This window comes from Mizuhopecten yessoensis, unplaced genomic scaffold, assembly GCF_002113885.1.
Source record: "Mizuhopecten yessoensis strain PY_sf001 unplaced genomic scaffold, ASM211388v2 scaffold11181, whole genome shotgun sequence".
Taxonomy (NCBI): domain Eukaryota; kingdom Metazoa; phylum Mollusca; class Bivalvia; order Pectinida; family Pectinidae; genus Mizuhopecten; species Mizuhopecten yessoensis.
In genome coordinates, this window is record NW_018408920.1 from 513,192 (window position 1) to 539,982 (window position 26,791).

A 26,791-nucleotide genomic window follows, 5' to 3' on the forward strand; every position below is an offset into this window, starting at 1 on the left:
TCAATGTTCAGATAGCTGTTCCGTCCCCATATGACCCTAGCTGTTGTGAGGACGTTAAATCCCAAATAAACAAAAGATGGCTGTCAATTAAATGTTAATTTAAAAAAAAATGCTATATATAAGTTGATTGGTTGCTCAGCTGAACCGTCATCATTGACAGGCGTGACAATTTGCAAAACATGTTATTAGATGATATGAATATCATCTTATCACATTGAAAAAACAACTCCTCAAACAGAAACAACAACAAACACAAACAACAGTCTACTGTAGATTTTAATGACCTAGGGGATGTAATACTATGCTATTTAAACAACATACAGTGGTTATAAGGGACAGAACTCGTGTTGGCACTACAGTAATTACCTCCAATGTCGATAACCATGTACTTGGTGCCGATCTCAAATTCGACGTAGGACGTTTTTTTGTCTACCGTGGCAAGCTTGGTCATCGGTTGCTTCATACAATACAGCGATGCAGCCTCGGGTTCTAGGGCCAATGTGAGCTGGTGATTCTGAATACCGGCCTGCAATAGCAATACATAGATTGACTGAACACATTGACGCCGGACAGACCAAATGGTAGGGGAATGAGTGAGCGTCTTCATCGACAGGGACGAAACTCAGTGGGGTCTAGTTAGAGGGGTAAATAAAATGCGATGGTTCGAGACAATAAGAACAAATTACAGGCCGAAAGAAAACAAAATGTCCGATATCATTTTAATCACTTGAACTGGATATGTTTTAGTTTACATCGTGGAAATAACATAACCAATAAGTATTCTTACTAACATCCGAAGACATAATCTTCTTTTTCAAGGTACGTGGTACTAAACTTACGTCCTTGGCTGCCTCCCGCATGAATTGCTTGGCGCCATCGCTCCAGATTGCCGGTACTGTCAGGACCCATCTAATCATGTCCTCGTCGAAGCCGTCCATCTGACGATGAAGAGTTTCTAGGAGGTGCTCCCGGAGGTATCGAATCGCCATTGAGAAAATCGTCATGGCGGGCATCGACACGCCGTTCACGTCTTGTATCATCGTTGACCGGCGGAGCACCTATCGAAGGCAATGAGTTCATCATCAAGTTCACTGAAACTTAAACTAGGTAAACGGTACAGTTCATGTCAATAACTGTTGTACGACACTTTATGTATTAGCGAAAAGAAGTGGTAAGTAAATGTTTTAACCTGTGACGTCTCTTTTAGTTTCAAATTCGAATCATTAACATATTCATTCTGTGATTTCAGGAAAAGCACGACAATCTTAATCGTTTGTTAAAATTACTTAACGAAGTCATTGCATAAATGGGCGTGTTTCTTTATACATACGTATATGCATATGTATGTATATATGTGTGAGTATATGTTTATTTTTATTGAAGTGTATATGTACGCACGATGTTTGTTCAGCATGTATGTGTTCAATATGGTTGTAAAACGGGTGTATACGTTCAGATTTAATTTAGAATGCGTGTATGTGAGTATGGCTATGCGAGTATATATATACACTATATGTGTATCTCGGTTAATGTACATGCATATATGTATATGGATACAAACATGTACATGTAAACATTAATATAATCATGTATGTGTATATGATTACTTTAAAGTTTACACATGTATGTAAATGTGTTTATGTAAATACAATATACATGTTTGTATTTGTGTACATACGTTATTATTGTGCAGTAACATTTTGAATCGTTTGAAGTACAGCCAACCATGATGATTTTCATTTTCAGTTAATTCCGAATATTTATTTTCAGCATCATATCCAAATGAGTGGAACTTCTTATCTGAGTCAAGGAGAAGGGTGGACGGCGTCTTCTGTGACATTAAGCTCCCTCCTCCTGCGATCCAACTATTGGAGGATATCTTGAGTGGATCTCTATCGTAATCATGGCGGAAGGAGAAGGCGTAGCCAGAGAAAGTAGTCCCGAAATCAATCGCCGCCGCTATGAGCGGAGCGCAGCCCGTCATCGTCTGACAACAATTTGATAAGAATAAAGTTTAGGGAATTTTGTAAAGGTTAAGTAGTAAATCATTTATTTTAAATGAGTATGAAAATTCATTTTCCTCACCAATATATTAATGTTAATCGACCCAGAGACAATACGATCAATGAATGATAATCTTTCAAATGTTTATCTAAACAAGCGTCCCACAAGGAGTTCACTTTTAAAAAATGCATATCATTTGTTTTCGGCAACGTTTTTGTTATTGAAATTGCAGTATAGATAAACACGTCTCAAAATACTAACACAGTACATCGTCTTATTGTTAAGCGGAATGTCAATAATCTTATCAGTGTCTCAGCATAACATATCCAAACTCGACAAATAGTTAAAGTTAAGCACTAAGGAAATTACCGTGGTAGCATATACAGTTCGTTAACTGGAATAGACAGAAATATATCACATTGTTACAGATACGATAAACTCTACATGATTGTAGCAATCACCCTAATGAGCATTTCACCTCGTGGATTTTCGTTTTCATCACATCTTCTCCCCACGTCCTTAAATGACCTTAGCTGTAAGTAGGACGTAAAACAAAATACAACCAAACCTCTTCTACGTTCCCAACCCACACCCTATAACGATATGCATACTGCATCGATTTTTTTAAAAATTTATAAGGGTTAAGAAAACTACTATTTCCCCATTACTTGTATCGAGTTTAAAAGCTATCTACGTTGAACCTATATGTGTCATTGTAGAAAATGCCAGACTTATACTACTTACATCAGGACCATTACGTTGTCGATATAGGGCGCTTACCACCAACAATGTTTGCTAATAATCTATAATCAACTGTACAATGCGTGCAACGAACTATAACACAGAACAGTATACTTAACACCATACACTTAAAACCATACACTTAACACCATATACTTAAAACCATACACTTAACACCATATACTTATCAACCTTGTTAACTATACATTGTAACTCAGATGTAGGTTTTATCTTATAAACCACCATATATAGCAATCACAACAACACGTAAATAATGCTTGTCTGATTACGTGCAGGTCCTGTGTTTCTTTTTAACACATACCCCTGACGTGTCATCGTAACTGGTTCCCTACAATATATCATGGACACAAGAGAATATACGTCACAGTTCTTACCGATTGGGATCCAGGTTCACTGAAGGCTGTCCATCATGATGAGGACACAGCTAAGCATAGGACTCGTCAGCTGACTGCAATCGTGTTCCTCTTTCGGTTTCTATATATCTTATACAAGCTAAATTATCACAGGTAAATCCAGACTGTACATCTTCTGAGAAAATTAACTTTAAGGTTAATTAGTTCCATGAAGAAGAATTTGATTTTTTTTTTCAATCAGTGGGAATAGCCGATGGAATAGATTTGAAAGGAAATAGAAACGAAGTGTGTAATAGATCGAGCAACATTTCACAATCGTCACAGGACGATCACCAGGTCATCACGCATGATAACAACAATAACGATAACATAATATTCAAAACATCATGTGCCACAATGAAACATGGCACTGAAAGAATTTTGTTATCACATTTCATGCGTTTTTACAATTAATATCATTAATAACATTAGCAACAACTAATACTGAAAACTAAAAGTATTATAGTAGGAGTTCAAGCTCGGTCAACGCGTAATAACCACTGGATAAATCATAGTTTTTTTCTTATTATGAATGAGGAGATTTTAAATTAATCTTTTCATATTATTTTAATCTCGTAATGGAGTAACACGATAGAAATTATCGTCATCTTCCTCTTCTAATAACTCATCTGTCGACAAACCTAGGTCAGGAAAAAGTCACTGTTGGTAGTGTACGTGATCATGGACTTTGTCGAGAAACACATCCTACAAGTACATATAGGATAGGTACTTCACCGTGTCCTGACAATAAAACGGTTTCTGTTGTTAGTATTTCCATCTGGCGACACAGGTCAATAGAAAACCATTTAGGAATTTCAGTTCGAGAGTTCTAATCCCCACTAAACATTTTTACCCTCTAGATCCCACAGGGAAAACTAGCGGTAAACGTCGCAGACTTCTAGCGTTCATGGTTTTATAGAATTATATTGGGGCCGCATTGGCCACGTGGTTCAGGAGTTCGCTAAAACAGGAGTTCGCTAACACTATGTTGTATTACCTACGCTGTGGTTCGATTCCCTATCACGAAGTTTGGTTAAATCTCAGGCAAATATAGTGATTTATAAATTTTTACTTAAGGTATACTGTCATAACATTGATAATATAATTACTCTTTTTATGATAAATCCCTAAATCAATCATTGAAGGATACTATTCATTCGGAGTCAGTGAATGATATCCTTCCCAAGTGGTAAGTCTTCCTATTTACCTCATGAAAGTCTCAAATATATTACAATATTGCGTTGCTCGGCCTACAGCGTACGTGCTTTTCAGCACGTTATGCCGCAAATAAAGAAGAAAAAACCCAATTGTGACCTCAACAGACTTATACGCGTAAATAGTATTCACCATCCATGAAGGCCCATGTTGGGATAAATAAGGTAAATTCCCGAGTGAGAAACCGCAAGTTTTGATGATAAACATCTTTATGACGGACGTGATAACGTCACTGCAGTCACCAGGCGGCCGTCAGCTGTCCCTTGAAGTTCCCTTTCCTAGAGTAGGCATGTTTGCATTATAATAATATACAATGATAATAATATACAGCATTTGTTATCGCGCCCTATCTAGCTAACATAAGCCACCCTAAAGCGCTTTATAGTACATAGATATACAATTAACACATTTAGCATATAAATGTACATAAATCAATACAATTTTGAGGAACTCGCAGGAGCTGACTTATCAGGCGCTTACTACTAGTCCTGTGCCACCTGGCTAATATCTCCCTATGTGTGTATGTGATGATATGACGTTTTTCTGGGGGAGGGTTGCTAAGGAAATCCGCCATCTTGGATCTAATATGTCTCCTTGGCAACCATCCACCTATCTCTACGTCAACTCATCATGCGTGTTTTGAGTGTGACGTCATCAATTTTAATGTTACAGAATGAATTATCTTCCCCTGTTTACAATAGACTTGTATATGTGACAGAATTAGCTCCTCTTGTTTTGTTTTCTGACTGCTTACCTTCTGATTTCAGGTATTCTCTTTCTCGGCGACGCTGTTTGGTTTTTTTTTTCTCTTTTCTTTTCTTTTCTCCTCTTTTTCTGCTCTTTTTAATCATATAATTTCATTTTCCTTGATAATCTTATGCATTAAACATATGGGATGTATATTTCAAATCTAAACGAGCATTTACGTCGTTTTTCTTCAACAAAATAGTTAAAAAAAACTATCGTCGTACATGTTGCTTTTACATCAGCAACTGTGTACTTCCCTTGTGTTGTTATCATGTAGATCTCAATCATGCAATATTTATCATTTACGAGGCTCATGTAAAACGTAGAAGGTTTCCTTTCCAGATGATTTACGATACATTGCCAGTAAGTGAGAATATTTGTATGGTTGCGTTTCAAATCTATAACTGTCTCTTTTTATCTAAAACTTCCTGCACAAATTGCACAGACAGTAAGAACAAGATGATGCAGTTGATAAGTATACATCAATATATCAATACTGTTTAGGAGTTCTTCCCTGAGAATAGTTCTTTTTTCTTAAACTTGCTAGGTCTAAACAGTAACAAACGTATGACCTGTACACATTAAGCATGATAACGAAATCACTGTCCAGCATATGAACAAACTTCAGCATCTCACATGTCAACCAGAAGTGTGTTAACAAAATGATATATTATAGACTCAGTCACGGTCCAGACGCGGATGTCTAAAGCAGAGTTAAAGTACGGACAAGGCTATTAAGTTTGATTGATTTGAGGTTTTCAAACATACTTAGCATAACTGTTATCGCCATAAATAATGCACGTTCGATGCTTGATATTATAAATAAGCTAAAGAGCTATGGCGGGTTGCTATGCCGATTTCCCCAAAGAGGAGACCGCTAGTGCGCGTGTGCCACCTGTGTATTGTTTTGACGCGTCCTCAGGTATTTTTATACAGGTAGCTGATTAATGTAAACAGCCGAATTCAAGGCCATGGCTATTGATACATGCGTTTCACGATAAAGACTCAACAAAATGCGTATTCCGCGTTATTTCTATGAATTTAAAATAAATAATATGCTAAATGTAACACAGGATCGTACAATCATTACCATCAAGCTTTGAAAGGACTTAATTGTCAGTACTACTGCCTGCGTCATGCCGTTACCTGCTTGCTTACAAAACACAACTTGATTTTGTTTTTCCTGCACCTATAAATGGCAAAATCATATAAATAATTTTCGAATAGCATGTCTTATACGTGTATTGCGATCCTTACTTTGTGCAGCAGTCTTCCTGCATTTCAAACAAATGAGACTATCCTCAACGATGATTTTCCCCGTATGGATATATATTTGCTATAATAACACTTCATATTTTTTACTAGTGCCAATTGGAGGGTAAAACAATTCATAAATATCTTTTAAGATGATGTCTTATCTACAAAGCGTAGCTGTACTGTACACGTGTACAGGGATTTGTTTACAGGATTCCATAGAAGATAAATAAATAGATATTTTATTAAAATATAAATAAAGTGTACCATTGATTTGAATATTTTCTTACTTAATTAAGGAAAAAGATCACATGCCTAAATATTAAAAAAAAAAAAAAAAACACACACCTGAACGTGGATTTGAACGTGCACCGGTATTTTCGTCTGGTCACAAGTCAACTGCGTTAGGTAGCAGGGTACAGTAGAAATGGCTTGATCCTAAAAATAAAGGGCATGTCTCAGATAAACATGGATAGCGGATTTATCCTTCACAACACACCTACATATATATATATATATTTATAAACTTCATTATGAATACATTGTTTTTCGAAGATTTTTTCTTTCTTTCAGAAAGTGATTTCCCCAGATTTGGTACTTGTGAAAACCATGGTTACCACATCAAAAAACGCCAAAAAATGCAAAACAACATGATTTTTTACCCGATATTTGACTCACGCAAATAGTATTTTTGACTTTTAAGTTTAAGAAACTATCTCCACCCTGTTTTTCATTATTTTAAGCACTTTCCCAATGGAGGACCACTTTTCCGGAATACGATTTGTTTTTGCATATTACATCACGGAATAAAAAAAACTTATTCAAAAGTTTGGCCTCGGATGGGAAAGTGTTGAAAGTATTTGTTTAAGCCTTGGGAACCCCATTACTTTCAAAGATATGGTTAATTAGTATGGCTATGTTTGCAGTATCATATCAACAATACCTTATATCTCAGCAGTTCAAACATTCATATTCAATTGGTTTTATATCTATTCTATGCATTTTTTGCTGCTGGATATTTTTCCTCATTTTTTTTTCTTTTCCGTTTTCATAAATGCCGACTAAGGGAAATATGTGCAGTTTTCCGCCATAAATTGTAGCTCTTTTTATCACGAGATATCAGGTGTTTTTCAATATATCAGTAATATACGGTCCCTTGGTTTGACTAAGATTTGTTTTTCAAGATCAACTACGTAGAAGTGAACTTGCCATTGATTGTTGTTTTCTATAGAACCTGGCCCTAAACTCCGTTGATTGGGCGTTAACGTTACATACGTGTATTCTAGACTGGTGTAATTAGACAATCAAGATAATAATTTCTACTCTTTTATTACATTCTATCAGTAATTTCTTCCATCTTCAATTACGAGATGGAAGAAAATACTGATCGAATGAACTGATCTTTAAATATCAAAGAAAATATAATACTATGGAAATATTGGTATGTAGATATGTTGGTATGTAGATATGTTGGTATGTAGATATGTTGGTATGTAGATATGTTGGTATGTATATATGTTGGTATGTAGATATGTTGGTATGTAGATATGTTGGTATGTAGATATGTTGGTATGTAGATATGTTGGTATGTATATATGTTGGTATGTAGATATGTTGGTATGTAGATATGTTGGTATGTAGATATGTTGGTATGTAGATATGTTGGTATGTATATATGTTGGTATGTAGATATGTTGGTATGTAGATATGTTGGTATGTAGATATGTTGGTATGTAGATATGTTGGTATGTATATATGTTGGTATGTTGATATGTTGGTATGTATATATGTTGGTATGTAGATATGTTGGTATGTAGATATGTTGGTATGTATATATGTTGGTATGTAGATATGTTGGTATGTGGGGCAAAGAAGTAATTCCAACAGTGTGGACAAGTTTAGGTTGTCAAATTTTCGGAGCGATCGGCTCCTTTATCAAGACACAGTGAAACAGAACAGTTACATGTACATACACATCATATTACAAGAAGATAGAACTGATATAGCTATTATTGAAAATATAACTATTATTATTGTTTGTATGTATATATTCATTTTTCGAAGATACATATATTTATAGTAACATCCTTATTTTACAATATCGTATTATATTCTCTTTCAACCTAGTACGCGTCTGGACACCAATGGTTGAATTTTATATCTTTTCCATTTGTAACAATTTTTCTGCAGTAAGAAGCCGGATCCCAACATTCCAAATGTACTAATAACATGGCCGCCCTACAGGTTTCTATTGGAAGACTAACTGTATTGTTGGAAGAAAATACTGATCGAATGAACTGATCTTTAAATATAATAGAAAATATTTTGTTTGAAAAAGATGGGGAAAAAATTAACATCGTGCCTTTAGAAATATATTTGATTGAATACTCGTCCATTTATCAGGTAAATTTTAAAAAAGATGCATTGAGCTATCTTTTCGCCGTGGGTGAGGATCACATTGCCAGATGTCATGGATACCGTTCAAGTTGTGTATACACACATGGATGTATGGTTACCTGGGAAAAGGTGCAAAACTTACCATTAGTTGTGTAATCTGGAAATATAATATGTCAGATTTAGAGCACATAGGTAGTAGAGAACAATAAACTAGGATGTTTTGGATTGAATACGAGCGTGTTGGTGACAATAGTGCTGACACATACACAGACAATTGTACTGTTCTGCTACTAAAACTTCAATGAGTATATCAAATATGCAGAAGGATGGTTTGATCAATTGGATCTTTTCCCAGGTGAAGAAATGAGATATGTCACAATGAATCACTTGATTTATAATAATGGACCATCAGTGACCATGACCCCTTGCAATTGCTACTAAAACAGAGGCGTGACCGGTCACAGACCAGTGACTACAGCGTATTGATACCTAGGGCCGGCGACTGGACAAATTAGTCGCAGAGTGCAGGTGCGCGGTGACTGGTCACTTCTAAAGGTAAGTTCCATCTTCAAACAAACCATTTGAAATCTTTATATGTGGCCAAGATTATATTTTATTTGAAACATTGTACTTTTATATGAAACATACTACTATTGCTGGAAATAATGCATTGAATAAACAAGAAATTATATTGCTTACTATTCTATATAATTGGATCTTACATAGTTTTTTGAGTCAAGGCAGAATGATAAGATTAAAACAAAAAGGACTTGATATCCGCATTGTGATTTGATTAAAAAAATGACTTCTCTCAATCTGCCAGTTCCAATTTCATTATCTTTTATCCTCAAAGCCATCAGAATAGATATTTTATACGTATACGATCACCACTTTTTTATAGGGTCGCTATCAATTTAATATTTATAAATAAAGCAAAATCAAAACAAACACTACAAAATATCTTCAGAATAAACTTAAGAAAACTACAACATCCTCATTATATTAGGGAATAAATGAGTCTCCTTGTTTGTATTACAAGTCATATGGTTGGCTATCTCTAACGCAATGACTGTATTTAACTTAACTTAAATTGATTAAAACAAACATTGATGTGGGCTGAATATGGATTAATTCTCATGATTTTATGCAGTTATGACATCGTGATTTTAAGACATTGTAAAAGTAATGCGTACTATATATATCATGTCCACGATGTAACGACACTTTTCATTGGTTATAACTAGGTATTATCGGCATGTCCACGATGTTACGACACTTATCATTGGTGAAAACTAGGTATTATCGGTATGTCCATGATGTAACGACACTTTTCATTGGTTATAACTAGGTATTATCGGCATGTCCACGATGTTACGACACTTATCATTGGTGAAAACTATGTATTAACGGTATGTCCATGATGTAACGACACTTTTCATTGGTTATAACTAGGTATTATCGGACGATGTTACTTGGACATGTATGCATTATTTTCCAATAAATCATGATTGGGGAATACTCTTATCAAAACATCCTTCGTTTAACAAATTCCACCAAACGTACCATAGAGGTGACTAGAACCAGTGTTTGAAAGTCGGTCGAGCGTTGGTTTTTGTGCTGACAACTTTTAAGAATAAATAAATGCATTTTATATATATATTCGTGGTCCTAACGTTCTTTGGAGTTACTTAATATTAAGACAATTTATCAATTAGAACTTGCTGTTTAAAGTATCGATATATTGGTATGTATATATATTGGTATATATTATAAAAAGAAAAATTCTTAACAACGAGTCTTTAGTACTTTCATCTCTTCTAGGAGATTCTTCAGTCATTATTTTACTTTTCGCCGTCGCCATCATAGCTTGCTTTAATGTTTCTTTATTGCCTTATTCAATGTTTTAAATTAGTTGTGACTTCTGGTTCTTTATTGCGTCTATCATAATGTAGCTGAAGCAGATATTGGTATGTATATATATTGGTATGTATATATATTGGTATGTATATTGGAATGTATATATATTGGTATGTTTATATATTGGTATGTATATATATTGGTATGTATATATATTGGTATTGGTACGTATATATACCAATATGTATAATGTATGTATATATATTGGTATGTATATATATTGGTATGTATATATATTGATATATATATTGATATGTATATATATTAATATGTAATAGAATAAAAACAAATTTTTGATAAATCACAAATATGATAAAATATTTTGATAAAAAAAATATAAAGATAAAGAAAAAAAGATAAAAAAGATAAAGATACCAAATATGATAAAAATATGATAAAATATGATAAAATATGATAAAAACAAATCTTTCAGATCGTCCGCTAGGCCTTTCTGCCTTCTAGGGCTTCTTCAGGCGGATTATATATTGATATGTATATATATATATTGGTATGTATATATATTGGTATGTATATATATTGGTATATATATTGATATTGATATTGATATTGATATGTATATATATATATTGGTATGTATATATATTGGTATGTATATATATTGGTATGTCGTATATATTCTCTTTTAAACTAGTACGCGTTTGGACAACAATGGTTGAATTTTATATCTTTTCAATTTGTAACATTTTTTCTGCAGTAAGAAGCCCGATCCTAACATTCCAAACGTACTAATAATATGACCGCTCTAAAGGTTTCTATTGGAAGACTAACTGTATTGATGTAACATACATCTAGGGCTCATGGACCAATATCCTTATTACACCAAGCCGTTCATCCACTCTTGGGTCGGATGTCAATCATAGAGTGTCTATTATAATGTAGCTGAAGCATATATAATTAGTAAAAAGTGTTGACGTACTCCTAATAGCTGTCAACTTGTATTCGGTCAATCATGACAAGACCGCAGGCATGTTACAAACGCCTTTGTTTGATAAATGATCTTTGAAAAACCCGGGAAACGTGTGGTTACACTATTTATCTAATAATATGCACTTAGAGGGAGTTTATGAAAGGTTACACCTTGTCTGAGAGGTAGACGTTCAATCATACAAAGCATGTCGTCAGCGAATCTTAAAAGCATGGAGAAAAAGCCGAAACCTTGAACTTTGGAAAAGAGGTCAATGAAAACTTCGCTTACAGAGCAGTTGTTATCTTAATTTACATAAGTTGCCATGAACATTTTCAGATAAAACTATATATTTTAGCATCTCGTATAAGTTTAACCTAGCATTAATTGACCCTATTTTTATCATACACGTATGTGTCTGTTTTGATGTGCACGCAGTCTCATCCAATCATCACATTTTATGCTGCGCACACGACTGAGTGTTGTACTTTGTATGATAAGCACACGACTGAGTGTTGTACTTTGTATGATAAGCACACTACTGAGTGATATACTTTGTATGATAAGCACACTACTGAGTGTCTTACTTTGTATGATAAGCACACGACTGAGTGTTGTAAGTTGTATGATAAGCACACTACTGAGTGTTGTACTTTTTATGATAAGCACACTACTGAGTGTTGTATGTTGTATGATAAGCACACTACAGAGTGTTGTACTTTGTATGATAAGCACACTACTGAGTGTTGTACTTTGCATTATAAGCACACTACTGAGTGTTGTACTTTGTATGATAAGCACACGACTGAGCGTTGTACTTTGTATGATAAGCACACGACTGAGTGTTGTACTTTGTATGATAAGCACACTACTGAGTGTTATACTTTGTATGATAAGCACACTACTGAGTGTTTTACTTTGTATGATAAGCACACGACTGAGTGTTGTACGTTGTATGATAAGCACACTACTGAGTGTTGTACTTTGTATGATAAGCACACTACTGAGGGTTATACTTTTTATGATAAGCACACTACTGAGTGTTTTACTTTGTATGATAAGCACACGAATGAGTGTTGTACGTTGTATGATAAGCACACGACTGAGTGTTGTACGTTGTATGCTAAGCACACTACTGAGTGTTGTACTTTGTATGATAAGCACGCTACTGAGTGTTGTACTTTGTATGATAAGCACGCTACTGAGTGTTGTACTTTGTATGATAAGCACACTACTGAGTGTTGTGTTTGCACGTTGAGTATACTTCAGTATATTGAATACACTTTGTATGTTGGGTACGCTACTGTTTATCAAGTTCATTAAATGCTGATTACACTGTATTTTAAATACTTTCCTGTATGCCTTGCTGTGTATGCTGAGTACAGACCTGCATTGTAATCATACAATATTTCTGACTTCACTACATGTTAAGGACACATCAAGTAGAATACACTGCTGATTTCTATTGCATTTTTACTTTTGATTTCTGTTTCACCATGGCCTGCGATTTCTCTTTCTCCATTATTTTCCTTTTCGCCATCGCCATCATAGCTTGCTTTAATATGTCTTTATTGCCTTATTCAATGTTTTAAATTAGTTGTGACTTCTGGTTCACCGTTGCTAGTGATTTCTATGAAACTATTTCATGGCTTGCTATTTTCATTTCTAAATTGTATACCTATTTACTTCTTCGTCATTGCCTATTGCCTGTCTTTGACGTTTCCTCAATGAACATGTTGCATATCGCATCATCATTTGTGATATCTATTTTACGATTGGTTTTGATTTCTGTTTCACCACTGTTTCCGATTTCTGTTTCAACGCTGTTTGCGATTTTATTTTCACCATTACTTGCAAATTATGTTTCATTATTATTTGCCTTTTTTGTTTACTTTATTGCGTTTTTATGCTTTATCTTTCTCTTTACACTCTTCATGTGGTTTTATAAAGTTTAGATGGATGTGATTTTGTGAATGAAGGAAATATTTACGAATACTGGTTTGAGTATTAAAAAGAAAAATTTAAATCTGATTTTTGAATTCAAATTTTAAACATCTAGCTAACCGTCACATGTCCACGACTTCAATTTAGCGTATTAAATACAGCGATAAGATGAAGAATTTCAAACATGTGCTAAAATGAAAACATTGATGCTTTACTAAAAGTGCTTATGCCCTACTGGTTGCCGATGAGACCTAACAAAGAAAATGAAACTGCACAAAATATGTTAACAAAATATATATTTTTTAACTATATCATATTTAATAAGTAGAATTGTTTTGCAAATTTTCATAAATCTTTAGAACTGAGGGAAATGAAGGTAAAGTGTATTGTAAATTCTTAATTATGAAGATATTTATTCATTTACAAATTCTAAATTATATTTCAATTTTTGTTACAATCAATCTCGAACACATAACGTACCATTTTCACGTCGTGTCCTTCAAACTGTAACTCAAGGTGAAAATTGAGGTCAACAGAGAATTTAACAATTTATCTATTTCCTTATATGCTGAAATATGTAGGTTAGGAGTGATGGTTTTCTATAGCATCAGCATCCTCCCGTCCCATCTGTCACCACTACTTACGTACGACGGCCATGTCGGCTGGACCCACTACCACGACATCTTAGTGTTGGGGTCAACACCTCTGTAGACTGAGGGTGATCAATCTCCGTCCTTACACTATATGAATAGGCTTTATTATAAACACGGAAAGGTGGACATTTATCCTCAGCCTCACGAAAAAAATATTTTAATTGACTAAGTAAAAGTAGTTTTGACTTAATTGTATAAAAGTATACATAATTGTGAACATTATATATCTTTATCAGGTACTCAGAATTAAAAAAAGTCAGTATTAAAAACAATTATGATATATAACTTTTTTTGTCAAAAATTAGTTTAACACATTAGAAAATGGAAATTAATTTCACCCAAAATGTTTGACGATAGAGAAAATATGGGTTGGTAAAACGCTAACATTGATGTTTCTACAAAAGAAAGAAGGACCATCAAAAACGTCAAGTCGTCACCCGACAGGTAATGCTACGTGACTTGTCCTAAATGTCATTTAGGTACAATAGATATGTCTGTCATTCAATGCATGACTTACGATAAATAACTATTCATATCTAACATGTCATCCAAGACAAACTGTTTTGTCCTAATTGTTTTCATCACTTTTCCCCGATTGAACTTGGTTACGAAAGACGTGTTTTTGTTAAGGGAGGCACCATGTGAGAATAAGAACAGGTTTTAAAAATGTTGTAGTAGTCGGAATCTTCGGGTAAATGTTGGGTATTATAATCACCTCTGTCACACACCTTTCACCCGTTAACGTCACTGCAAAGAGTCCATTCTTTTCACAGAAGCTCAGTGCTGTACCCGAAGGGTCATTTTTAATCTTACGGTTCACGATTAAATATTACAAAATGAAAACGGCCGTGTTTTACCGGATCGCGACAACCTTATACCTGACAGGCGATAATAATTCAAGTTTTGTTCACATTGTATTGACACAAAGAACAAGAGTATGTACACAAAGGAATATAACCGTATTCAATTTACACACAAAAGAACCTAGAGAAAGTCGTTTGTATTGACAACTAGAGGCAGCGACGCCTACAGAACGCAAATATAGCTTAGTGGATGTAACAGCTGGTCTGACTATCGTTATATAGTAAACCTATATATAATATACATACGACAACGTTATTATAGTGATGATGCTTCTGTTGAACCTGATACACAAGGAATGGGAAGTGTGATATATAGCTTATTTGGGTAAAGTCTGTCACCAATTTATAGTTTACAAAAAGCAATGTATATAACTTCATTGTTTGATAAGAAAAGTTCAATGCACTTCTGGTCACTTTCGTCTGAAATTCATTTACATGAATGTTTAACGTAAACAGACAAAAACAGATATAACGTTCCCATGTTGTCCCAATAAAACCCCAAATTGAATGGAAAGTTTATCATTCTGTCAAATTTAAAATTGATATCAATCAGAAAAAGGTTAGAAGTATTGCCATCATTCTTTACATTTGGGGGCCTTGGTTTAAATCAGTTTTTAGTCTCAGCGTCGGCATATCTTACCTCTTCGTATATTTCGTATACTTGACATGTATAAGCTTCTACTTGAAACGCTGGCATTTATACATAAACAAATAGTTTATAAATATTTTACCAGTTTACATTGACGTCTTTTGGTCAGACATACCAAGATACTAATACTTGTATTTAGCTTTTCGTGGCATGTATATTTTTTAACATATATTATATGGACGTCATACACTTAGCTCAACCGCATATGAGATAGGTAAAAATATACAAAAATATTTCGATAAAATCTAAACTTTCTGATCTGAGTGCTAAGTACTGCAAGTTTAGTATATCAGGCATCTGATTTAATTATGGGATGATGTCATCCCCACATAGGATATTAACATTGCCGTAGGTCCCTGCCCACACTCGGTCACCAGTCCAGGTAACCTTTAATTTTTGCACCTGATGATTGTTTGTTTTAGCCTTATGATCCTGATTTCCTGATCCATTTTTCAATTTGAGGAGCGCCAACAGAGATAACAATCACGTAATTTATAAATGCATCTACTAAAATACAAGCAAGTGTGAAGACTGTTTGGTTTAACCGATGTTGTAAAAGATACCTATCTTTGTAGAGGTATCAAAAATATATGAAAACACATTTTCTATGAACATTAATAAATCCTTTTAAAAATTATACATCTCTCATTTTCTGTAGTTTTTGTCCAAATATAGGTATTCACTAAATGTGAAAAATCTAACGAATGATAATATGAACAGTTTTCATATATATAGATCAGAGATAAAAACATAGATGACGTTGGTTCATATTTTAATTGTGGTGTTGTTATACCAAAATCGTAATATAATTCCCGACAAGTCTATTTGATTATTAATAAATTGACGTCAGACTTCGAAAAGTAAAATACTCAGAAACTGTTTTAATGTCTGTACATTAAACATCTCCAGTTTACGTTAGTAAATGATCTACCATCAATCATACTCTTTCACAAAGTAGAAATCCCTGTCCTATACTCGTTGTTGGACAGCGTTATCACCACGGATACCTGAAGCTACTGACCTTTGTAACCAACTTACGTCACAGGTTATATAATCTGTTTTTAAGCAACAACCCCCAGCAGAAATTAGTTTGATTAATTGAGAGACCTAGCTGCCAGATGTGTTTTTAGACAAACACATTTGGGTTTTAGGGGACGTCCCAAACATAACTATCTCAATACATATTCATCGGTTTACTTCCGTTCTTCATAGTTTGAATTGATTAATTAACAATCCCCATAGTTGTTTTGGTTAAGAGTGTATATTGCTAATATTCCCCCAATATATGTGACAGTTCGACACATAACTCTGGAGCGGGAATAGTCCTACTGAGAGATCAGGTGAGTATTAGTTACGAACAGGTAACACTAGAGTTATAGAGAGCTCGTTGTGGTTAGATAGTATACACAATAACGAGGTGTGCAATATGGTAAACAACTTCTTTTCATTAAAAGAAGACACATGGCATGTCTTTCAAGCATTTGGTATTTGTATTATCATGTCTATTCTGAAACTTGATATTAAATAACGTTTTAATTTCATAAACATTATTAGCATACGATGAAAGGTATACCAAACCGATAAAGAATAATCGTTAGATATATCTGACCTTAGTTTTATTTTTTATGTTAAACCCAGGTGTATACGAGTTGATAATGATGTATCGATTGATCTTGCATTATTCGTTAATTGACACATTGTTTCTTTCAAAGTGTTAATTAATATAATAAATATGTTGTGTGGCATTGATACAATGGATTAATTTGGACTTCATTCATTAACAGCTATTTATTTAGGTATGTACTCTTTCATATTCGGATGTTAATTGTAATACAGACAAATTCAAATGTGTTACACAAGGAACATTTTCATTTTTTTCCCGATTTATAACAATATAGTTTTATCAATAGTATGTGTTGGCTGCCACTGTCATGCCACTGTAATACTACTAGAACACGGCGTATTAAAAGTTGTTTTAACCTGTGCCCAATGGTTTTGATTTCATTAAATAAAAACATGTGTATTTGAGCTTACAGCATCAATGCACATTGTACATGACAGGAAACTGAACATTGGAATCAGTATATTTTTCACAACATTATTATAAGAACTTAAAAGGAATATTTTTGGTAACATCTTTATTAATAGTTGAACGTCTTAGCGCATTAAACTTTTTCTAAATTGTGTAAGTTTTGAGTTTATCTGATTATGAATTTTGATCTGTTCATTAAAGGAGTCATGGTATCGCATTATAATGCAAGCATGCATATATTTCCTCGTTTATATATATTTATCACCTATGGATAACATATCGTGGATACATAATCTTTATCAATGCCAGTATGTCAAACACAATGTATTATTAAATAAACAAACAGAGAGACTATTAATTATTGATATTTAATTAATGTTTCCCGATATATTTATGTGCGATGTATTTATACACGTAAATCAAGTACTCTGTATACAATCATGTTGTTACGCATATGTCCTTATCACCATATAAAAAGCTGAGGTCATTAATGCTCATGTCAATCACTATAACTGGTGAACGCTATTGTGTTAGAAAATATGTTGTGTGATATGCGTGCGTGCAGTAGTGTTTGTTTTTCGCACGTAGGTAATTATGATAGGTTATTGTACACATTAAACACACACATTTGATATTGGGGTTACATACTTTATCAAAATATTTTCATATTGTGTAAGGCAAAAAGAACGTCACGTCTTCAGTTAAATTTATACTATTACCAATTATTAGATCACTAAGCATATTGTCTTTAATAAAGCTTTTAAGCGTAACCACGCAAGTCGTACACAACCTACAATCCAAGTTTAATTGATACAACAGTTATTCGTTCTATTGCTGTTTATATTAAAAAAGAAATGAACGTTATTTTAATGCACAATATGTTACCGGGAATATGTATATGAGATCTTGTCGTAGTCACCTACTAACTAGTATAATTGTTTCACATATTGTTTTTAAGTACTTGTCAAATACAACTAATTTAGTTGTTGTTGATATGCTCGCAACAAATAAAGAGAAAAAAACCCAACGATTAACACATAAAAACAACGTTTCTAGGATTCGCAGTTGACACGTGATAATTTGAAGCAAAATGTTTACGCTAAGAATATTTATTTTATTGTAACCTAAGCAGTCGTAAAGCTGCGCAAACAAAATATGTGCATCAATATTATTTTTTTCAATTTCTAAAAACATCCATGGCTTGCTATTAGAGATGTTCAGTATATTCAGCAATACCACGTGTACCTGTGACAAATGAATCATTTTCGCCCGATTCCGTCTGTAAATGACATTAATGAATTTGCCTTGAGCTCGTAATGACGCATGCGTTTGGTCGTACTACTGGTTACAAAGACATATTGCATTGTGTCTTAATAAGTTATGATGTGGGTAAGCATACCTGTAGGATGTACGTATATGATTTAAAGTCATCTGGACGACTGCGATAAATAGCCATTGTGCCCACCTGTTCTGATAAAACAATGTGAAATAATTCGGTCATGTGTAATGTGTACGAAAGAAAAACATTAATATGGTTAATTTGAAAACAAAACTCCAACCACCAACTATTAAAATACCGCATGTTAATGAAAACAAAACTCAAACCACCAACTATTAAAAGAACGCATGTTGATGAAAAGAAAACATAAACCACCAACTATCAGAAGAACGCATGTTGATGAAAAGAAAATTCCAACCACCAACTATTAAAAGAACGCATGTTAATGAAAAGAAACCTCAAACCACCTACTATTAAAAGAACGCATGTTGATGAAAACAAAACTCAAACCACCAACTATCAAAAGAACGCATGTTAATGAAAAGAAAACTCCAACCACCAACTATCAAAAGAACGCATGTTGATGAAAAGAAAACTCCAACCACCAACTATTAAAAGAACGCATGTTGATGAAAAGAAAACTCAAACCACCAACTATCAAAAGAACGCATGTTGATGAAAAGAAAACTCAAACCACCAACTATTAAAAGAACGCATATTAATGAAAACAAAACTGCAACCACCATCTATTAAAAGAACGCATGTTAATGAAAACAAAACTGCAACCACCAACTATTAAAAGAACGCATGTTAATGAAAACAAAACTCAAACCACCAACTATCAAAAGAACGCATGTTAATGAAAACAAAACTCCAACCACCAACTATAAAAATACCGCATGTTAATGAAAACAAAATTCCAACCACCAACCATCAAAAGAACGCATGTTAATGAAAACAAAACTCCAACCACCAACTATTAAAAGAACGCATGTAAATGAAAAGAAAACTCCAACCACCAACTATTAAAAGAACGCATGTAAATGAAAACAAAACTGCAACCACCGACTATCAAAAGAACGCATGTTAATGAAAACAAAACTCCAACCACCAACTATTAAAACAACGCATGTTAATTAAAACAAAACTCCAACCACCAACTATCAAAAAAACGCATGTTGATGAAAACAAAACTCCAACCACCAACTATCAAAAGAACGCATGTTAATGAAAACAAAACTCCAACCACCAACTATTAAAAAACTGCATGTTAATGAAAACAAAACTCCAACCACCAACTATTAAATGACCGCATGTTAATGAAAAAAAACTCCAACCACCATCTATCAAAAGAACGCATGTTAACGAAAACAAAACTCCAACCACCAACTATTAAAAGAACGCATGTTAATGAAAACAAAACTCCAACCACAAACTATAAAAATACCGCATGTTAATGAAAACAAAATTCCAACCACCAACCATCAAAAGAACGCATGTTAATGAAAACAAAACTCCAACCACCAACTATTAAATGAACGCATGTTAATGAAAAAAAACTCCAACCACCAACTATCAAAAGAACGCATGTTAATGAAAAGAAAACTCAAACCACCAACTATCAGAAGAACGCATGTTGATGAAAAGAAAATTCAAACCACCAACTATTAAAAGAACGCATGTTGATGAAAACAAAAATCAAACCACCAACTATCAAAAGAACGCATGTTAATGAAAAGAAAACTCAAACCACCAACTATCAGAAGAACGCATGTTGATGAAAAGACAATTCCAACCACCAACTATTAAAAGAACGCATGTTAATGAAAACAAAACTCCATCCACCAACTATTAAAAAACTGCATGTTAATGAAAACAAAATTCCAACCACCAACTATCAAAAGAACGCATGTTGATGAAAACAAAACTTAAACCACCAACTATTAAAAGAACGCATGTTGATGAAAACAAAACTTAAACCACCAACTATTAAAAGAACGCATGTTAATGAATACAAAACTCAAACCACCAACTATTAAAATACCGCATGTGGATGAAAAGAAAACTCAAACCACCAACTATCAGAAGAACGCATGTTGATGAAAAGAAAATTCAAACCACCAACTATTAAAAGAACGCATGTTGATGAAAAGAAAACTCAAACCACCAACTATCAGAAGAACGCATGTTGATGAAAAGAAAACTCCAACCACCAACTATTAAAAGAACGCATGTTAATTTAAAGAAACCTCAAACCACCTACTATTAAAAGAACGAATGTTGATGAAAACAAAACTCAAACCACCAACTATCAAAAGAACGCATGTTGATGAAAAGAAAACTCAAACCACCAACTATTAAAAGAACGCATGTTGATGAAAAGAAAACTCAAACCACCAACTATCAGAAGAACGCATGTTGATGAAAAGAAAACTCCAACCACCAACTATTAAAAGAACGCATGTTAATTTAAAGAAACCTCAAACCACCTACTATTAACAAAAATCAAACCACCAACTATCAAAAGAACGCATGTTGATGAAAAGAAAACTCCAACCACCAACTATTAAAAGAACGCATGTTAATGAAAACAAAACTCCAACCACCAACTATTAAAATACCGCATGTTGATGAAAAGGAAACTCAAACCACCAACTATTAAAAGAACGCATGTAAATGAAAACAAAACTCAAACCACCAACTATCAAAAGAACGCATGTTGATGAAAACAAACCTCAAACCACCAACTATTAAAAGAACGCATGTAAATGAAAAGAAAACTCAAACCACCAACTATTAAAAGAACGCATGTAAATGAAAACAAAACTGCAACCACCAACTATCAAAAGAACGCATGTTAATGAAAACAAAACTCCAACCACCAACTATTAAAAGAACGCATGTTAATGAAAACAAAACTCCAACCATCAACTATCAAAAGAACGCATGTTTATGAAAACAAAACTCCAACCACCAACTATAAAAATACCGCATGTTAATGAAAACAAAACTCCAACCACCAACTATAAAAAGACCGCATGTTAATGAAAACAAAACTCCAACGACCAACTATCAAAAGAACGCATGTTGATGAAAACAAAACTCCAACCACCAACCATCAAAAGAACGCATGTTAATGAAAACAAAAATCCAACCACCAACTATTAAAAGAACGCATGCTAATGAAAACAAAACTCCAACCTCCAACCATCAAAAGACCGCATGTTAATGAAAACAAAACTCCAACCACCAACTATTAAAAGAACGCATGCTAATGAAAACAAAACTCCAACCACCATCTATTAAAAGAACGCATGTTAATGAAAAGAAACCTCAAACCACCAACTATTAAAAGAACGCATGCTAATGAAAACAAAACTCCAACCACCAACCATTAAAAGAACGCATGTTAATGAAAACAAAACTCCAATCACCAACTATTAAAATACCGCATGTTAATGAAAACAAAACTCCAACCACCAACTATCAAAAAAACGCATGTTAATGAAAACAAAACTCCAACCACCAACTATTAAAATACCGCATGTTAATGAAAACAAAACTCCAACGACCAACTATCAAAAGAACGCATGTTGATGAAAAGAAAACTCAAACCACCAACTATTAAAAGAACGCATGCTAATGAAAACAAAACTTCAACCACCAACTATCAAAAAAACGCATGTTAATGAAAACAAAACTCCAACCACCAACTATTAAAATACCGCATGTTAATGAAAGCAAAACTCGAACCACCAACCATCAAAAGAACGCATGTAAATGAAAACAAAACTCCAACCACCAACTTTTAAAATACCGCATGTTAATGAAAACAAAACTCCAACCACCAACTTTTAAAAGAACGCATGTTAATGAAAACAAAAGCTGTGAATACAAGCAAATGAAGACAGCGATTATTGTTTACAAGTATTTCATTTATCATTACTATTAAGGGTTGTCGTGGAGGGTGGCAAGGTGATATAAACTGTCCGCGATGACAGAATGATTGGACAGAAAATTATGAATGTGTCAGAGTATACATTTACGAGCTTATCTGACGTACTTTCTGTACTGGAGACATTTGACATATAATTACTACAGGAGACGTGTAGAGGAAGAGTTTCATATTCAACTGAATATTCGATTCAACCTCACATAGGAATGTAACATACACACGTAATTGCATCTGTAAAATTTAATAATTGATGCAGTATGCCAACAATGATTGAATTACACTTCACCATACAGCTTGTTTGACCTTCTAGAACTCATCGGTGGAAACGAGGGGCCCAGCAGTTGGAAGTCTGTAACAACCGTACCTTGCGGGACATTATGAGAAATGATAAAGGTGAAATGAACACAATATGATCAACAACAGTGTTTGGGTGTAAATCATCTCAGATTGTTATGCTTTCGCTCTAACCGTTTAAGCCTCCTGGTCAACAGAACTGCGCTGCCTAATTGGGCTACTGTTATATCTAGGTCCAGCGGGACAGGGACTCTAAAACAATCATTAACACGCATTCATACCAAAACTTAATCCGTACTAAAACATATATTTACATGCATACGAACTTAAATAACCATTCACAAACATACGTATTTTAACAAACATTTACAGACATCGGTACTAAAACAACCATTTACAGACATCCGTACTAAAACAACCATTTACAGACATCGGTACTAAAACAAACATTTATTTTCTCTAAGATGACACCAATAGTTATACATACCAGTCGAGACCCATAGACTACGTGGGGCAGATTCCATAGACTTCCGGCAATTCATTATGTGGATGAAGTCTATTATCGTTTCGTATTAGACAAATAAGTGCTCTTTTTGCTAATAAGCGTTTTTTTATTATGACAGATACAAACAAACTATAAACGTCTTTTACGAAATAAAAAATGCTAAATCATAAAAGTTTAGACGTTGGAATGTTGAATGTCATTCACATGTTTCGGGAGACGATGGGCTGGTTTGTTCACTATTAATTATAATTAAGATATTGGGACGTTATTGATACATTAAATAGAAAATAAAACATGCATATGACATTCATTGAGAACGGTATTTCTAGTGTCAAGTCGGGACCAGCGGCACGTAACAACAGCGTTTCCTTCTTTTGCAAATAATGTTGACAATATTGGTATCGAAATTATTCAGGTTTTATAACGCAGACATCATTAACGAAAAATCGGGTTTCTTATAACAGGATTTACACATAGAAGAGCGGGTTTTGTTTACTTTTATTTTATCTTTGAGACTTGCTGACATCGCATTGGCAATGAATGGCTCAGATTCAGATTCAGATTGTTTTGTTCCTTGTGTAACACACATCGGAGAGTAGACATACAAATAGTACAGTACATTGTATATTACAAATTTACAATGATACATGTATACAATAATAGTCATTAATCGTGCAGTACTTCAAAATGACATATAATAAGAGACAGCATTTTACACTGAAATGCACCAACATCGTAAGGTTCCGATACAGTGAAATCATAACAATAGTATAACTTTCAATAATACAGGTAATGATAACTGGATTAAAATAGTTACATACATTGTATCGCACATATATCACGAATAAATACTCTCTAGTAGAACAGTAAAAAACAATAAAATACACTGCCCTAGTGTAATAAATACGATGTTACACCTAACGTTAGTGACAGTGATATTACGATATAGAAAATACTCGTCGATGTTTCGACGTTGTTAATTATGATTAATTTACCATATAATTTATATCACATAGGAAAGGTAATGAACGGGCACAATTTTCTTTTTTTTTACACAATATACACATAATACAAATATCTTATCAAATATGGTATACTGAAATGAACATTTACAGGAAAAATGAGATAAAATATTATACAGTGCTATTACGACGTTTTAAACTTAAAAACAGGAATTTTCCTAATTTATTCAATTCCTTAATGTTTTGAGTAGTAAATAACTGAATCAATTTGAAAACACTCAACTGTTTATCAACTGCTAGCGCGCATTATGTTGTTTGCTTGCAAAGCTGTGTCATTCAAATATATCATAAATACCATACAAAAACAGTTCAATGCTTAATTAAAGTTACGGGACTTTCTAAAAGAGTCCTGTTGGCCAGTAAACTATTTACTCAGGGTTGTCTACGTGACGGGCTTTATTCTACGCTGTAAAACCTGAGTTTCTTCGGTCGTTTTATAGCTTTGAAATTTCGTAGAGTATCATAAATGAGAACTTGTTCATTTTGTCTGATATCGTAGATGATATATAAAGTTTCCTGGATTTGAAAGGACACATCATGTCCGGTGTACCTTGTGTAAAAAAAAAATGCTTCTCTCCTCGAACACCTAGATTCGTTTTCATAGTTTTTTTTAGAGTGGGGGTGATGTTGATTGTTTCCTTTGATGTTTCGCCAGTATTTGTTAATTATAATAGCCTCTATACCTTGTGTGCCGAGGCTATTTATTATAATAGCCTCTTTATTCTTGTGTGCCGAGGCTATTTATTATAATAGCCTCTTTATCCTTGTGTGCCGAGACTATTTATTATAATAGCCTCTTTATCCTTGTGTGCGGAGGCTATTTATTATAATAGCCTCTTTATTCTTGTGTGCCGAGGCGATTTATTATAATAGCCTCTTTATTCTTGTGTGCCGAGGCTATTTATTAGAATAGCCTCTTTATCCTTGTGTGCCGAGGCTATTTATTACAATAGCCTCTTTATCCTTGTGTGCCGAGGCTATTTATTATTATACAAAACGTATCATAGGTATTTTAAACACTTACAATAACTAAGCTATTACAAACTTTATCGATTTCATACTGTCTAAAATATTGCATATTCGACTAAATTATCAGATTATATCGTAATAAAACAACCGCCAAGACTATTGTTTATCTACGTCTATTCATATAATGACATTTGCATACGTTGCATAATACCCACAGTCAATTAAATACACACGTACATAATGGTCTTCCATACAGTATTTGCATATGGGTTAGTGTATAAGTTAATCGATTTCTGGTTAAGTTACGGTTGATTGAACATTGTAAGTTATCATATAGAATACATACCCTACCAAGACAATATACACGTGTGATCGGTGGCGTACATGTACATGGAGAAAACCCTTGTTGATATATCTCTATTCAATATTACACCGTGTATAGGAAATGTACAATAGATCGGTCTTAATCCTGCGCACAACGGACTGCTCATACGATCTTCTACTTTGACACGCAGGCTTGCTATTTTCGCCAAGCCGTATTAAATACAATTCCGACATGACTTCTGACACTGAAAATACTAGCATGTAGTAATCGAACCAGGCAATGGAGGTTTTTTATTCCGACGTGTAAATGTTTTATTTAGACTACATGTGGATTAATAATGAAACATTACCGCGTGGCAGGAGTATAGGGCAGTGATAGTCGGTGGGACTAACTCCGGACCAGAGGTAGGTTAGTTTGTTAGTATTGATTGGAATACGTGGCTACATATGGCGCTCGCTTTTATTTTGACGTTTGATTCTTTATCATGTTAGCTGTTTATTAATACATTAAAGCATACAGATGTACAAATAGATCAAAGACGGTAACTTGTAGTTTTCAGCATCTGAATCTTGTTTCCATTTCCAATGAAGCAAGTATTTTCAGCTTGATAAACGAAGTTGATAAAACATAATTTTGCGTCCAACCTCGACATTCATCGTCGAAATCAGATTTTCTCTCCTAGGAATGT

The 26,791-nt window shown here is 33.9% G+C and overlaps 2 protein-coding genes across 6 annotated transcripts in view; one reads left to right on the forward strand and one right to left on the reverse strand.

Annotated features, from left to right (window-relative positions):
* LOC110440428 (heat shock 70 kDa protein 12B-like) overlaps positions 1-3,449 on the reverse strand; it is a 4,936-nt gene extending 1,487 nt beyond the window's left edge. Inside the window, exons 1-4 of the mRNA XM_021483505.1 lie at positions 3,141-3,449; positions 1,679-1,987; positions 840-1,058; positions 367-526 (exon numbers count right to left, since the gene is read on the reverse strand). Coding sequence (XP_021339180.1) covers positions 367-526; positions 840-1,058; positions 1,679-1,984 — 685 coding nt within the window. The 5' untranslated portion in view covers positions 1,985-1,987; positions 3,141-3,449. The remainder of the gene's footprint in view (positions 1-366; positions 527-839; positions 1,059-1,678; positions 1,988-3,140) is intronic.
* A 5,853-nt stretch (positions 3,450-9,302) lies between these two features.
* The window catches only part of LOC110440424 (solute carrier family 26 member 10-like), a 49,111-nt gene continuing 31,622 nt past the window's right edge, over positions 9,303-26,791 (forward strand). For 2 of the 5 annotated variants that reach the window (XM_021483501.1, XM_021483500.1), the window contains exon 1: positions 26,161-26,507. The gene's annotated coding sequence lies outside the window, so the exon portion shown is untranslated. Of the gene's footprint in view, positions 9,327-26,160; positions 26,512-26,791 lie in introns of those variants that run through there. The other 3 variants (XM_021483498.1, XM_021483496.1, XM_021483494.1) reach the window with 3 other exon arrangements.